Source organism: Leucopleurus acutus, assembly GCF_964270905.1.
Source record: "Leucopleurus acutus genome assembly, chromosome: 5".
In the NCBI taxonomy this organism is placed as follows: Eukaryota; Metazoa; Chordata; class Mammalia; order Artiodactyla; family Delphinidae; genus Leucopleurus; species Leucopleurus acutus.
In genome coordinates, this window is record NC_139147.1 from 15,122,785 (window position 1) to 15,137,531 (window position 14,747).

Genomic DNA, 14,747 nt, shown 5'->3' on the forward strand with positions numbered 1-14,747 from the left:
GAGTGCATGAACATGTTATTTTATATGAAGCTAATTGAGTTTTCTAATTGGGAAATGCCATGTGTAGCTAATTCCTTTTCCTTTTGGTGAGTTGACCCTTTCTGATGACCCATTCATCATCAAACTTAAGGCACTTTTTTAAAAGAAATATCACCTTATTAATATATGTTGTAATCCAATCTGAATATTAAAGATGTAATTTAATGTATCCAACTCTGTTAAGACTGACCACGACTCCATTCTTAAATAATGCAGAGAAAGTTTGAAATTGACCATGAAGTATGATTCCAATTCAATAAGTAGCTGCATTAATGCCTTGAAAAGTTTCTAAAGTACATACACAGAGGAATAATGTTAGAGGTTGTATCAATAAAATCTGACCATTTCATGCGAAAAGGACTATGAACCCCAGTAATGAACCCTTAGTGAAGCTTGCTTTGTTCTGTCTGCTTATTTTAGGATGAAGGACAGACAAGGGGTGCTCAGCGCCTCACTAGACATTTCTCTGACTCTCTCCCATTTCAAGTTTCTCTCACTGGCATCTTCCCCCTTTGCCTCCTGTTTACATTTTGAGGTTTGTTGGAGTTTCAGATCCCTTTTATTCAGTTAAATTCTTCCAGTGACTCTTCATTGTCCACATAGGAAAGTCCAATTCTAATTTAAAGCTCTTCACCATCTAATCATTTTCATCTCCATTAACCCAGGCACCAGCTGCTCTACATCCCTGTACTGTTACATCACTTCTTAAATATCCCCAAGTCCATCCCTACTCTTTCTGAGGCTGGCCCCTAACTTTGCATAATCCTCCACATAACCCCCAAGGTGATAAGCTACCTCATTCTCCATGATCACGCCCAAATATCATTTCTTTTTAAAGCTCACTGAGACGACATTAGGAATTAGTAGCAGGGTGTAAATATAAGCATTATATCACATGCTTCAATTATCTGCTTAAATGTTTTTGAGACTAGGAATTCCAAAAAGTTGGAATTTTATCTTTTTATAATCTGCTACCTAACACAGTACTGTTTACTTTCTGAATATTTTTTCTTCAAGAATTGAAATTAGCTCCTTTCCTTAATCTACACATTTGGTAATAAGACTAATAAAAGTATCAGTGAAAATTAACAAAGCAAAGCACTTTTGAACTTTTTAATAGTATTTCATTTTTCTCACTCATTTCCACCAAGCACTAGCATTTACTGTTCCTCAGAGGATGAATAGTGAGCCTCCTCTATTTGGCACTAAATTCTGCTTCCATTTTAAACTGTCAGGTAAAAGTGACCATTGTGGTTGGAATTATACATTTATGTATTTTCTTATACCTCATCTCATTTGAGAAAGAAGTGAAGGTAGGTGATTGTATATATAATTTATAAATATTATATTCAAAACAGTCCTACTGGGAAGGATAGTCATATTTTTAGAGCTTCACTTGCTTGCTGTGAAGGAAGAAAATATATTATCAAAGGAACTCCATAAGTATATTTAAAGAGCCTTAAGATATAGATATTATATATAGGTATGGTAAGGCCTTCCATGTTGTCTACCTTTGTAAATAGAGAATTCCACGAGTTAATAAAATAATACTATTTCTCATTATGTAGTACACTCTATAGCATAATTTTCTCTCACTATTTCTACCATTTCCAGCAATGCCAGGCCATCTAAAAGGAAAACAAATCAATGAATAATATTGAGGCATCTGGATTTAATTTAAGAAAGAATTCAACTAAAGGTGTGAGCATAATTGTATTTAGAAAAATTATAATTTGCAAAAGGATAACATAAAAGTTGATGTCCTAACCACCCTTTTGATTTTAAGTGAGTACCCATAGTTGACAGCCATTTTGCATAAGAGGAAATTCAAACTATCATTTCTATTACCTTTTACAAGAAACTGAAATCTCCTTTCATCCTTGTTAAGTTCACCTGAACTCAGTTGCTCAATATATACTTGCTGAAATTGACAATCCAAATGAGTCTGTATTTTGCCCATTAAGTTAGAGACGATTGATGTTAAAATGATTTTACTCCCAAAGACATTAAAAATGTAAATGAATAATCAATTGAGCCATTAAATTGGAACCCAGAGAGTAAACAGGTCAACTGAGATCAATAGAAGAAGACATCTTTTGACTATGAGTGGGTTTAATACTGCTTGACTCAGGGTTTTGGTTGCAGTAATTATCAAGTCATAAAAAGAAAACTTACTAAACCTGAAGGATAAAAAAGGACTTAGGTGTGCTCAGCACCTCCTCTTACACCAGAATTAACTACCCATTAAAGAGCACTTTACTGGGATTTGTTTAGGAGTTTGTGAAATAACCTGAAGCCAGTGCAGATGTCTAAGGGACCAAATGGTCCGTGACTCCCATTGAAGTCAATGGGAGCACTGTGCGTGTCTCTAAGGACAAAATCCAAATCACTAAATACTAGCAGGCAGAATTCTGTCCTCTGGAAGAGCAAATGTAGAAAGACCCTAGAGAACTGCTGGAGGGAGTTTTTGTTGTTGTTGTTTGTTTGTTTGTTTTTGCTGTACGCGGGCCTCTCACTGTTGTGGCCTCTCCCGTCGCGGAGCACAGGCTCCGGACGCGCAGGCTCAGCGGCCATGGCTCACAGGCCAAGCCGCTCCGCGGTATGTGGGATCTTCCCGGACCGGGGCACGAACCTGTGTCCCCTGCATCGGCAGGCGGACTCTCAACCACTGCGCCACCAGAGAAGCCCCCGGAGGGAGTTTTGCCTCACATCTCTCTCTCTGGTGCCTGGATATTCTTCCCATCAGTCATCTACTTCTCTCTGACTCCCTCATTAAGAGGTGACCCTAGGCAATGCGAAATCACTGCTCATTGCTCATCCCCTCTGCTTCTTTAGACCCCTGGTGGAAGCCTGGCTTCTATCCCTTCACACACTTCAAAAAGAGCTGAGAAGCTGAGCACCAAATGCAGTGTGGAGAATATTCAACAGTTTCTGCTTTCTCAAGGCTAATCTTAGTGAAATGTAGCCATAGCTGATTTTGTAGGACAGGGACCAGGAAGCTTTTCTCTCAAAAGGGTTACATACTATATAGCTTAAGCTTCATGGGCCATAGTGTCTTGATCACAACTATCCCACTCTGCTGAGGTAGCAAGAACACAGCCACAGGCAAAATATAAATGAACAGGTATGTTGTGTTCCAATAAACCTTTATTTACAACAAACAAGGAAGCCAGTGTGGTTGGATCAGACTGAGATGGGAAGGGTGGTGGGGTCAGAGAGGAGGGTCTTCATGATCATGGAGGGCTTTGTAGATTATTGGAAGAGCTTTTGTTCCTCATGAAATGGGAAGACATTGGAGAGTTTTCAGAAGAGGAGTGACATGATCAGATTTATACCATAAAAAGATCACTCTGGCCCTTGTATTAATAAAATGGCATAGAGAGGGAAGCATAAAATTGGAGGCTACTAGAGAAATCAAGGCAAGAGATGAAGGTGATAGCAACAGAGGAGTAAGAAATGGTCAGATTCTGGAAATACTTTGATGTTGAGCTGGAATAATTCTCTGAGGGGTGGAGGCTGAGTGAGAAAAATAGAGGAGTCAAAGATGACCCTAAGCTTTTTGGCCTGAGCCAAAAGATGGAGTTGCCATTGCCTGAGATGGAGAAACGGATAAATGGACATAGTTTGGAGAAATAAGGCTATCAGGAGTTCAGTCATGAATATGTTAAGTTTGATTTTGCAATGTCTACTAGACATCCAAAAAGAGGCAATGAGTAGGCAGTTAATATATGACTCTAGAGTTCAGGAATGTGGTGTAGGCTGGGGATACAAAATTGAGGGTCCTCAGCATATACATGGGACTAGATGAGGCCATCAGAGAAGTGAGCTGCAGCCAGATGTGTTCATAACACATAGTACTTAAGAGGGATTTTTTCATCCACGGTTGCCTTAAATCATTTTTCTCAACACACCAGAGCCATGAGATTTATAAAATGCAACCTGCCATAAAGAACTATTATTTGTCACTTACTTAAAACATAGTCTCAAAGCTTTACAATGAGGATTCATTTGAGATAAAATTAATATACATAAAAATGTCAGTGATTGAAAGAAACATTAAATCCAGAAAGAAAACCCAAGAAAAATGACAACCACAAAAATCACAATAACTAAATTCTTGAAGTGCTGACTGATTGCCATGCATTGTTATAGTTATTTTATATAATTAACTCATTTAATATGCTCAACCACCCTGTAAATAAGTGCAATAGCTACTCTTTGGGCTATATTTAAATAGTGACTTAGATTTGTTATGCTTATTATATTTTCCTTCATTTCCCCATAGAAAATAGAAAGAATATATTGTTCAGAACCAAGAATCTTGACGAGCCCTAAAATTTAGACTTGAAGAAAATTAAACATTTTGACATAGGTGATTAAGCCAAAATGTAAACAATCAGTGCCAAGTAAAAGAATAAGTGAATCATTTCACCTTAGCAATCACAATTCACACCTCTGTGTTGTTATGATGACTCATGCTAGCCAAAACACTCTACCACATGCCCTCCCAAAATTCCACCTGAAATAGTTGGAGAATGGAAAGTCCTTGGCATTCAGCACCAACAAGATAATATATTATAGTTCCCTTTCTTCTGCCCTTACTCTTTTTTACCCTTCCTATTTACCCACTCCAGTCCCCTGACCAGAACCCTATCAAATTTTCAGAGTTCTGCTCAGTAAATCAATTTTTAGATATTTCATGGTGGTTTATTATTTTTAGCTACCATTGATATTGGCCAGAATTTAGGACCAAAACATACTGATAGAGCTAAATGCAGCATAGTTAATCTAAAATATTTTGACTGGATTCTTCAATGAGGTTCTTTGCGATCAAGGAACACAATTTTTCTTTTGGGAAGTCTTTAGCCTTTTTTGATGCACTTTTGAAAAATCGTATGTATGGAGATCTGCACTTATAAGTGCTGTATTTCCGCAGGTAATTCACTCACTTACCCATCTCCTTTTCTCAGTTCTGAGTTTTTCCTCCCCTCTGGAGGGTATATAGATCCCCTTAAGAATCCTATTAGATTTGGATACATTAATATACCAACAGGTTTGTGAAATGCCATTTTGCATGTTTCCAAGTTCAAATGAAGATGAAATTAACATTTAAAATGTGCGATCTTATCTTTGGGTCCCAATGGTTTATTACATTCATTTTTATGACATCAAATCCACTGTTGTGGTACAATGAAAAGGGAATTGGACTAAGACTCAAGAAAACCTAGGTACTTTTCTTTTGAACTGCTGCTCATTAAATATAACTAAGACTGTCCAGAAATGGATTGAGTTGCAAAAAGTGAGGTAGAGAATTTCTCGAACCAAGAGGTGTTCAGCAACAGCTGTGTAGCGGCAATTCATGCATCAAGTAGGGGCTTGACCTTTAAGGTCTCTTCCAATTTCTGGCTTCTGTAACTCATTTTCAAGGCCAATCCAAACAATTAACCTCACTGTGCCTCACTTTCCTTACTGTAAAACTGCACTGACACCTATCCACCTCAGAGGTATATTCTGAGGTTTACTGAGCTATTTATAAGACAAGCAGGATACTTCATAAAAAGGGGCAATGCAAATAGCAAAGTTTATTATTATTTAAGGAGAAGACAGGGAAAATTTTAAACAGCTACTGGAAATAGCATGTTCTTTTTTTCTCCTCCATATGCTCCACCTGTTCCCAGAGTCTATGTGCATACAATCAGCACTTTTCTGTGTTATATCTGAGTGCACAGAGTAGATAGATGGCCAAAGAAAGAGTTTAGAATTTGAGCACTTTTGAACGTTATCTCTACATGCAGAGCCCAGATCAAACTCATGTGAAATAAACAGACTCCTTGCTCTCAAGCACTTTTCAAACCAAAGGTGCAATTTCCAATTGCATTACTAGAGGTGGGAGTGGATGCAGGAGGCTCATATTTTGTCTTTTTATTAAGAAAGATTTGAACTTACAGAAAAATGGCAAGAAAGGTACAATGAACTTCTGTACATCCTGCATCTAAGTTCAGCAGTTGTCATCATTTGATCACATTTGCTTAATGCTCTATGCTTCTCTCAATATAACAACAGCAACAACAAGTAGTAGTATTGTCGATTTGAAAGTAAGTGACAGACAGCATGACCATTTTACCTCTAAATACATTAGCATATATTTCCTAAGAACAAGGACCTTCCTTTTTATAACCACACTACAGTTATCAAACACAGGAAACTTAACACGGATACAGTTTTTAACATCTATATCGATATTAATGTCTATATAGATATATACGATATTCTAGTTTCCCTAATTGTCCCAATTGCAGTTTTTTTTTTTTAATCCAGGATCACTCACTGCATTTAGCTGTCAGGTCGTTTTAGTCTCCTTTGGTCTAAAACAGTCTGGCCTTCCCTTGTCTTTCATGACCTTGATATTTTTGAAGAGTCCATACCAGTTTTACTGTAGAATGTCTCTCTATTCGGTTTGTTTAGTTATCTCCTTTTCTGCATTTCATTTTTAAAGTGTCTCTCCTGCAATGGACTAGAAAATCCATCACCATTGCCAGGTTTGCATGCACCCTTACCATTCTCTGCAATTGGAGTCCCATCCTAGAAGCACTGGGTCACTCTGGCAGGGCCGGCATCCACACACAGGAGGGCCATTAGCAAAGTTAGGAATTGTGCCTATATCAATTTTCTTTCCCTGAAGTAACGACTTATTTAAAGACAAGTTGTAACTTTTTACAATGAAGTGTAATGGATTGCTGGATTGCTGTAAAATGCAAATAAAAGGGAAAGCTTTCTCTAAATTTTGTCTCCTGTGGACTAAAAAGCCTTTCTAATTGTAAATTGTGTGATGTTTGCTAATGAAGGCAGCAAGGCTTCTTTTAAGCAAACAATTGCTTCGAAAGAGAAATGTAAACCTCCCTGTTTCTTGCTCTTTGTTCTTCCTACATCTTGGGTCTGTAACCTTTAAATCTGCTGATCTTCTCCTTTCCTGAGGCCAGTTCACCTGCATATGGACAAAAAGAGAAAACTAGGGCTTAGTAGTGAGTTTTTCTGAAAGGTAAATTTAGTCCAATTAAAAACTAATCTTTTGTACTGAGTTCCCCTTTCTCCTCTATTGGTATTAAAATAAATTTCTTTTGTGAAACAATTGTGAAAGCTCACAGTTACTTTTTTTGAGGAGGAAACCTGTTTATTAACAGCTTTATTTACTAAATAAAGGCTGAAAGTTTTATGCTGGTCCAAATTTTTTAAATTTTTTTCTCTATTTATCCAGATATTTATTTATATAGTTAGTTAGTCATTCAGCCAGTTAGTTAGTTGATCTTAAATCTCAAAGTCAGGGGGAGCCACTGATTTGATGAAAGAGCCCTAGCTTGGGGAGTCAGAGGTGGAACTAGCTTTAAACCCTAGATCTGCCACATGATAGCCTTACACAACCTTGAGCAAGTTGCTCCAGCCCCTGTCAGCCTCAGGTCATAGTTTATCAAATTAAGTAATAAGTGATGCCCCATGCATAATACAAGATTCAATGGGATGAACTCCTTCTGTGGGCTGTGCGGACCTTAAAGCAAGATGTGTTCATGTTATATTTCCAGCCCTTAACATGGATGGGACTTGGCATGGAGTGAACATCCAGAAAATGTTTTCCCATAAAAATGAATGAATGAAGGGAGAGAATATATTCAACTTTAAATGCCATTAACATGCATCTAAGTCATCATGATAGGAAAATGAACTTCAAGATTGACATTCCATTTAGCAAAGAACAAAAGAGCAGTTCATTGCAGCATATGAAATGTACTTCTTAAAGATTTTTCCCATTTTATTTAAAGGCCATGTTGATCTCCCTTGTGGTCATGCTCAAAAAAAAAAAAAAAAGGAAGCGATTGCAAAGCAGGAAGGCGATAGGAAAAAAACAAACAAATAAACAAACAATAAAAACAAGAGAGACTCACAAGCAGCCTGGAGTAAAGAAGAAAGGAGAATGGGTACCTCTTTCTACTCTTTACCTCTCTTATCAAATAATCCAAAGCTATATCTGGTCCTTCAAGCACCAACAATTTGTATTTGTAAGGCATGATGGTGACATGGAAAGACTGAGTGCTAGACTCACAAGCAATTTGAATCCATAGCTCCTCCTATCTTTGTAACCCTGAGTAAGTTACTTAATTGCTCCAAGCCTTGGTTTTCTTACTTGAAATTATGAAGATGATAACCCTTGCTTCATAAGGTTATTGTTAGGATTAACAAATACACAAATCCATGTGCTCAGTTTTCTTCTATTAAGACTCATCAGTTGCTCAGGACAAGTGATTCTGGAAGTAAGAGGACAAGTGACTCACTGGTGCTTGGGAGCCTTCAGTCACATTGGTTGATTTGAAAAGAATCAAGAACCCAGGAAGCCTATCATTCTAACAATTTCTATTTTTATGTTAAAGAAATTAAAAAGGATAATGAGGGCTTCCCTGGTGGTACAGTGGTTAAGAATCCACCTGCCAATGCAGGGGACACGGGTTCAAGCCCTAGTCCGCGGAGCAACTAAGCCCGTGCACCACAACTACTGAGCCTGCGCTCTAGAGCCTGCATGCCTAGAGCCCGCACGCCTAGAGCCCGTGCTCTGCAACAAGAGAAGCCACCGCAATGAGAAGCCCACGCACCACAATGAAGAGTAGCCCCCGCTCACCTCAACTAGAGAAAAGTCCACATGCAGCAACAAAGACCCAGTGTAGCCAAAAATAAAATAAATACAATTTTTTTTAAAAAAGATAATGAGCACTAAATCTTGATACGGTTCTACAACTCCTTCCTTCCTTGCCCTGGTCCACTTGACTCTGAAGAATAGCTTACAAATTTACTGTACTTCAGGACCACACCTACCCAAGGTACAGAGGAATCTTATAACATCTTAGACACAAAAATGTAGCTTCTAGGGAAAACAAATAACTAAATAAATAAAACAAGAAAATTTAAAAAGTGCATCAAGTCCAGAGGTAGCTGGCATCCATGCTGTGTCTTGCACAGTGCGTGCCACGATTTCTATCTGAATAGTGACAAAGCTTAATATTTCCTATTGATTACTTGAAGCTGACACATCCTGAAGGCACAGACCGTGTAATAAAAAATATTCAATTTTCCAATGGTCGTCCTTGAGTAAGAGCCAACATCATGCAGTGTAGTGAACACCAGTTAATATTAGGGGAAATTAGATGGAGGCTTCATATAGCTATTGGTCTTGCCCTATTAAAGCACTTCTATTAAAAAAATGGTGCAGTTTGGTGGATTCATATTTGTGGTGAATTAAACATTCTTCATCAAGTTAGTTGGCTGTATACACTTTCCTACAATTACCAATGGTGTATTTTTAAAGAATTTGTTTCTGCCCTTATTATCATAATCTTTTAAAATTCTATCATCTTTTCTTTTAAATCAAGAAAGTATTTTCCCATACGATGTTCAATTATATTAGAAAGAAAATACAATAAGCCATTTATAAATAGCTTATATGGCAGGAACTGGAAGATTATATAGAACAGTCAACCAATTAGCTGGTAAACAGTATGTTATATATAAAAACTTGCTGAAAGGTTTACAGAGGTTTATAACCCCAAGAAATTCTAGTGTTCTAAAGTGAATGGGTGTTATCCATTTCAAAAAGCATCTTTGGAAACTTCAAGCAACTTTTTGTTTACAAAAGTTTTACAGTATTGACTTGATTTGTTAAAGATTTGTGGTGAAAGCTGGAGAGGACAGTTGCATTCTAAAAAATTCAGAATCCTCTTGGGAAAATTGTGCTTCCAGCCACACATACCCACAAAAGGAAAATACAGTATAATCCATATAGAAAGAGGAATTTCATAGAAAGAGGAATGACAAATGAGAAGTCAATAACGTAACCTTTAGGTAGATGGCGTCTTGATACATTTTGGGAATTATATGAGTTTGCCTATAAATGGCAATAAACATACTTTGGACAGAACAGTTTGTTGCATGATTGAATGTCATTTTCTAGGTCTCATTCGTCTGCAAGAGCTCATCAAAGCTCCCTCCAGATATAACATTAAAATCAAAATCCGCCAGCTGCCCTCTGGGAATAAAGATGCCAAGCCTTTACTCAAGGAGATGAAGAAAGGCAAGGAGTTCTATGTGATATTTGATTGTTCACATGAAACAGCCGCTGAAATCCTTAAGCAGGTAAGAGGGGTAAGAAGGAGGTGAAAATATTGGGAGATGAGTTTGTTTATCTTTCTCAGACATGCCATCTGCTTTCACTTAGTGCAGCATGATAAAATGCCAGCAGTCCACTTTAGGCTGAAGATTGCAGATTTCAGAACCCTTTTAAAGAGTCATAGGGCTCAGACCTCTTTGAAGCCACCTGTTCGTATGTAGTTGTAGATGTGTGGTCCTGTGTACATACTCGGAGATATATAGATCCTGCCAGCAGAGATTGAGAGGAGAAAAGTATCATTTCAAGTTGATTAAGCATCTCCTCTTTTATGTCTTTGAAAAAAACAAGCTAGATTTCATTTACACAATGCCTTACTTGTCCTAAATACATCTTCCTCATGGCAAGACCTCTTTTGTCAAACATGCAAGATTCCAAGCACAGTGAAAAAGGGACATGGAGAGAGTCATGGAAAAGATGCTTCTCTCTTCTAATTTATTACAGACAATGAGCTGTCATGCATTAATCTCCACGGGTAATGTGGGTGGAAACAATAAATTGTGAAATCTTATATAAATGAAAGATCTTAATAACATTAAGAATGATAACAACAGTGTTAATACTTTCTGGGCACTTCAGGATATAGCACTGGTCTTATGTCTAAGAAAGAAAACTCAGAATCAAAATAAAAAATAGATTAAAAATAAATTTTAAAAAAGATTAAACGTAGACTCGTAGTTCTCAACCCAGCGTGATTTCACCCCCTCGGAAACTTCTGTCAATGTCCAGAGACATTTCTGGTGTCATATTGGGGATGGTGGCACTTTACTGACAGCTAGCAGTTAGAGGTGCTGCTAAACATCCTATAAGACACAGGATCCCCCCCACCACCCCACAACAAAGAACTACGTAGCCTAAAATGCCAATAGACCTGAGGCTGAGAAACTCTAGCATAGACAGAGACAATGGGAAAGGCAAGCCAGATGTTTAAAATAGAAGCACTAATAAAAAATCAGGGGATTAAATTTTGGGGAAAGTAGGAATAAAATAGCCAGGTTATATTTACTTGGCCTAATGGGTGCCTCTCTATATTTAAGTGATTACTGTGGCATGAGGCAATGTTCTTACCTAAAATGGCACAAGGTGTTATTACACTCCCTAGTTTAAAATGTCTGGGGTGTACTGTTGGGTTGACTGGTAATGGGCACTAATTTCACAAGTATACCAACCCCTCCATACAAATGCAGAACTGTGGGTTTCTGAGTCACTTAGAAGAGCTCTCTGGGTGCAGTCACCCAGCCTGACTCTCCAGTGCTATATCTCACACTGGAAGGGCATTTCTCAGAAGCCACTGAGTCATAGAACATATTATAAATTGTGGTTGCAAACAATCGTAGACGTCATCAAGGCTAATCCTCTCACTTTATAGGAGATAAAATAACTTTCCCAGAGTGACACAGCCAGGAACGGGCACTGAGCCTCCTTTATCCCATCTGATGCTTTCTCCACAGTGACACGTTGCTTCTCCAGTTAGGCAGACTATCTGTTGCTTACTTCTAGACTATAGTTGCATTAACAAGTCTTTAGATATTATAAGTACCTCTCAGTAAAGAAAGCAAGCATGCTGCAGTGATGTCAGCAACTAAAGAACTTGAAAGGTGAATAAATATCATCAGCTTCTCTTTATCTTAAGCCTTCATCTGAGAATTTAATACAGTCATTAAAATGTGTAATGGAGTATGGGCCAGAAATGAGAAAAACATCCAGATTTTATGCATAGCCCTCAAAATGCCAAGAAGTATCCCTTCCCAAGAGTCTTTCTTAACAGAATCTAGGGACTTCTGTTACATTTAAGAGAATGATTTGCTGATGAGGATTCTCTTAGTTAGAAATCCACTTGGCTCACATAACTGGTCATATCTCTCCCAAAGGGCAGGCTTGGAATAGGCAAGGGAATATGGGCAGGGGCTGCTAGAGTTTCTCCTGTATTTTGATAAATGTGGATATAAAATTCCTTTGATGTAAGTTGTTCTTTCCTCGTGGCATGGAGATTATATCATTCAAAGGAAAATTAGAAATAAAAAAAAACCAAAAAGACACAGAAAATCATCTAAGAGAAGCCCTCTCAAGAAATGTCTGGCAGGGGCAAAGAGAAGTAGGATTAGTTCCACTTTGCACAAGCCGTTGGCACAAACATTTCTCCATCCTGCCTTACCATGTTTTATCTTGTGTTTGCTTTTCCTAATCACGTGAATGGTACGATTGGCTGTGAAGCTTGGGGGAAGTGACTCAAAGACTGTTCATCCTCTCTTTGTTCTAGACCCATGATCTGAAAAGATTGGGAGGGGTGGAGAACTTTTTTAAAAGCTTCCAGCATGAAACCCTTACCTTACTGCATGTGAAAGAACTGTTGCTCATTGTGAAATCACAGCAAAGGATCCAGGTTGGCTTAATGGGCTTCATTTGGACCTCCAAGAGACTCTTATGGTTTGAAAAGTTATAATGAAGACCATAGGACTTTCTATTCTAGTCAAGATGAGACACTAGTACTCTGTGTGATTCCATTTTAACTTGCTCCATTAGTCCTGGACAACAACATGTAGAAACTCTTTCAGAGACCTTTCCTGAATCTGTCTGCGGAGTGTCTCTAGGGAGTCTGAGGGTTCAGGAGTTCAGGGTCCTGTTGCCAGCCACTGCTCAACCACCCTTTCTCCTGAGAGAAAGAAAGGAAGGAAAGAGACTTATATCTTTTACTGAGGTACCAAAGATGGTGTCTCGCACCCTGTATGTCATCTCAGTTTATCCTGAAGTAAATTTGGTATTCTCACTTCAGAGCTGAGAAAACTGAAGCTCAGATAGGTTAAGTGCCTCATACAAGGTCATTCTCTGAATAGCCAGCCTGCCCTATGATCTCAGATCCTGAATGCCTACTTTACCATAATGGGCCCCCATTTCATAATAGATAACCATTCTGAACTAGGCTTCCAGAAATGTCTGGGGAAAACACCACTCGCTGCTGGTCTCCTTTAGATGAAATTAGTATTAATAGCTTTTACTTCTTTGGTGACTAAAATCACTGCTGAGAAAATTTTCTCTGCCAGGTCAACGTATCTTTCTTCTCATGCACATTTCTCATTATTTCCCTGTACTTCCCTGCACCTTCATCATATTTTACTACTTTTTAATGATTCTTAAGAAAAAATAAATCAAATGTACTTTAAAGAAGATATTTGACATTTATCTAAAAGTAAAAATTGGGGAAAAGTCTATAATTATTCTTGGGCATGATAATCACTTCAGCAAAGTGATTATTTCTATTCATATTTAACAAGTACTATATGATGAGAATCTGAAAATTTATTTCCCCCAAATTAGTTAGAAATTCAAATTTCAAGACTTGATTAGGCTACAGGGGAGCACGGCTCTTATAACAAGAAATGGTCTTCGTGAATTTCTGCAGTCTGAGAGTGGCCCCAAAAACCAGCAGCCCACACATGGGAGCCGTCAGGTCACTGCATGTCTTCTTCTCTCCCTGTCCATGCATCACCTCCCAGCAGGCATCCTGCTGCTTTTAGAGGATGCTGATCTCTCCTTAGCCTGTCTTTAATGTGGAAATCCCAGGTCCCCAGCCCCTCCTCACTCCCACACCCCCCACGTCCCTCTGTCTTCCCACTGATGGCTCACCATCCACCGCACTTGCACCTTCAATCTGAGTATGGTTCTCCCAAGGGAGTGGCTGATGGAAGATGAATTTAAGGCTGAGGCACAGGGGAATTCCCTGGCAGTCCAGTGGTGAGGACTCTGTGCTGCCACTGCAGGGGAACTAAGATTCTGCATGCCACACAGTGCAGCCAAAGAAACGAAAACAAAAACAAAACAAATAAAGGTGAGGCACAGGGTAGGACGACTCTAGGTAGGGAATTCCTAACATGTGCCTAGTGCCATGCTGGGTGATAAGCAACCATCTCCTTGAATTGACATAATAATCATTGATATAATTAGTACTATCTTTTTTTTCTGGAAATGAAAGTTGAAGCTCAGGGACAGCGTTAATTTTATCTACTGAGCATGCTTTTAATGCGAAAATCTGTGGCCTGCATTATGTGACCCATCCGCCCCCTCCAGCCTCCCTGCCAGCCTCCAGCTTCCAATACACTATTTCAAGGGCACTCTGCCTGGTCATGTAACATGCCCTCCTTTCCCTACTTTATGGCCTTTGCACTTGCAGTTGCCAACACCTGGAACATTCTTTTCCAAAGTCTGCCTCACCTAAGCCTTCATGATTAACTCTTGGGAGATAAAGGAGAAGAAACTATTGTCTCATTCCTTATGACCTTGCACTCTACTTAGTTGCTCTGTAACCCTAATAAAAATCTATAATTAATTAAGGACATTGATTCATTTGTTATCTCTATCCCCTACTATACTGTAAACTCCAAAAGGACGGGAGCTTTCTTTGTCTTGTTCTCCCAAATCCCCAACATCTATTACATTATTTGACACACAACGAGTGACCAATACATCTATGTTGAATGAATAGATGAAATGAATGATCCAAGAACTG

General features: G+C 38.5%; 1 protein-coding gene across 12 annotated transcripts in view; it reads left to right on the forward strand.

The window, feature by feature from the left end:
• The window catches only part of GRIK1 (glutamate ionotropic receptor kainate type subunit 1), a gene marked incomplete at both ends in the record, with an annotated part of 430,476 nt that overhangs the window by 266,374 nt on the left and 149,355 nt on the right, over window positions 1-14,747 (forward strand). For all 12 annotated transcript variants that reach the window (XM_082839549.1, XM_082839554.1, XM_082839553.1 and 9 more), the window contains one exon: window positions 10,031-10,212. In XM_082839549.1, coding sequence (XP_082695675.1) covers window positions 10,031-10,212 — 182 coding nt within the window. The remainder of the gene's footprint in view (window positions 1-10,030; window positions 10,213-14,747) is intronic.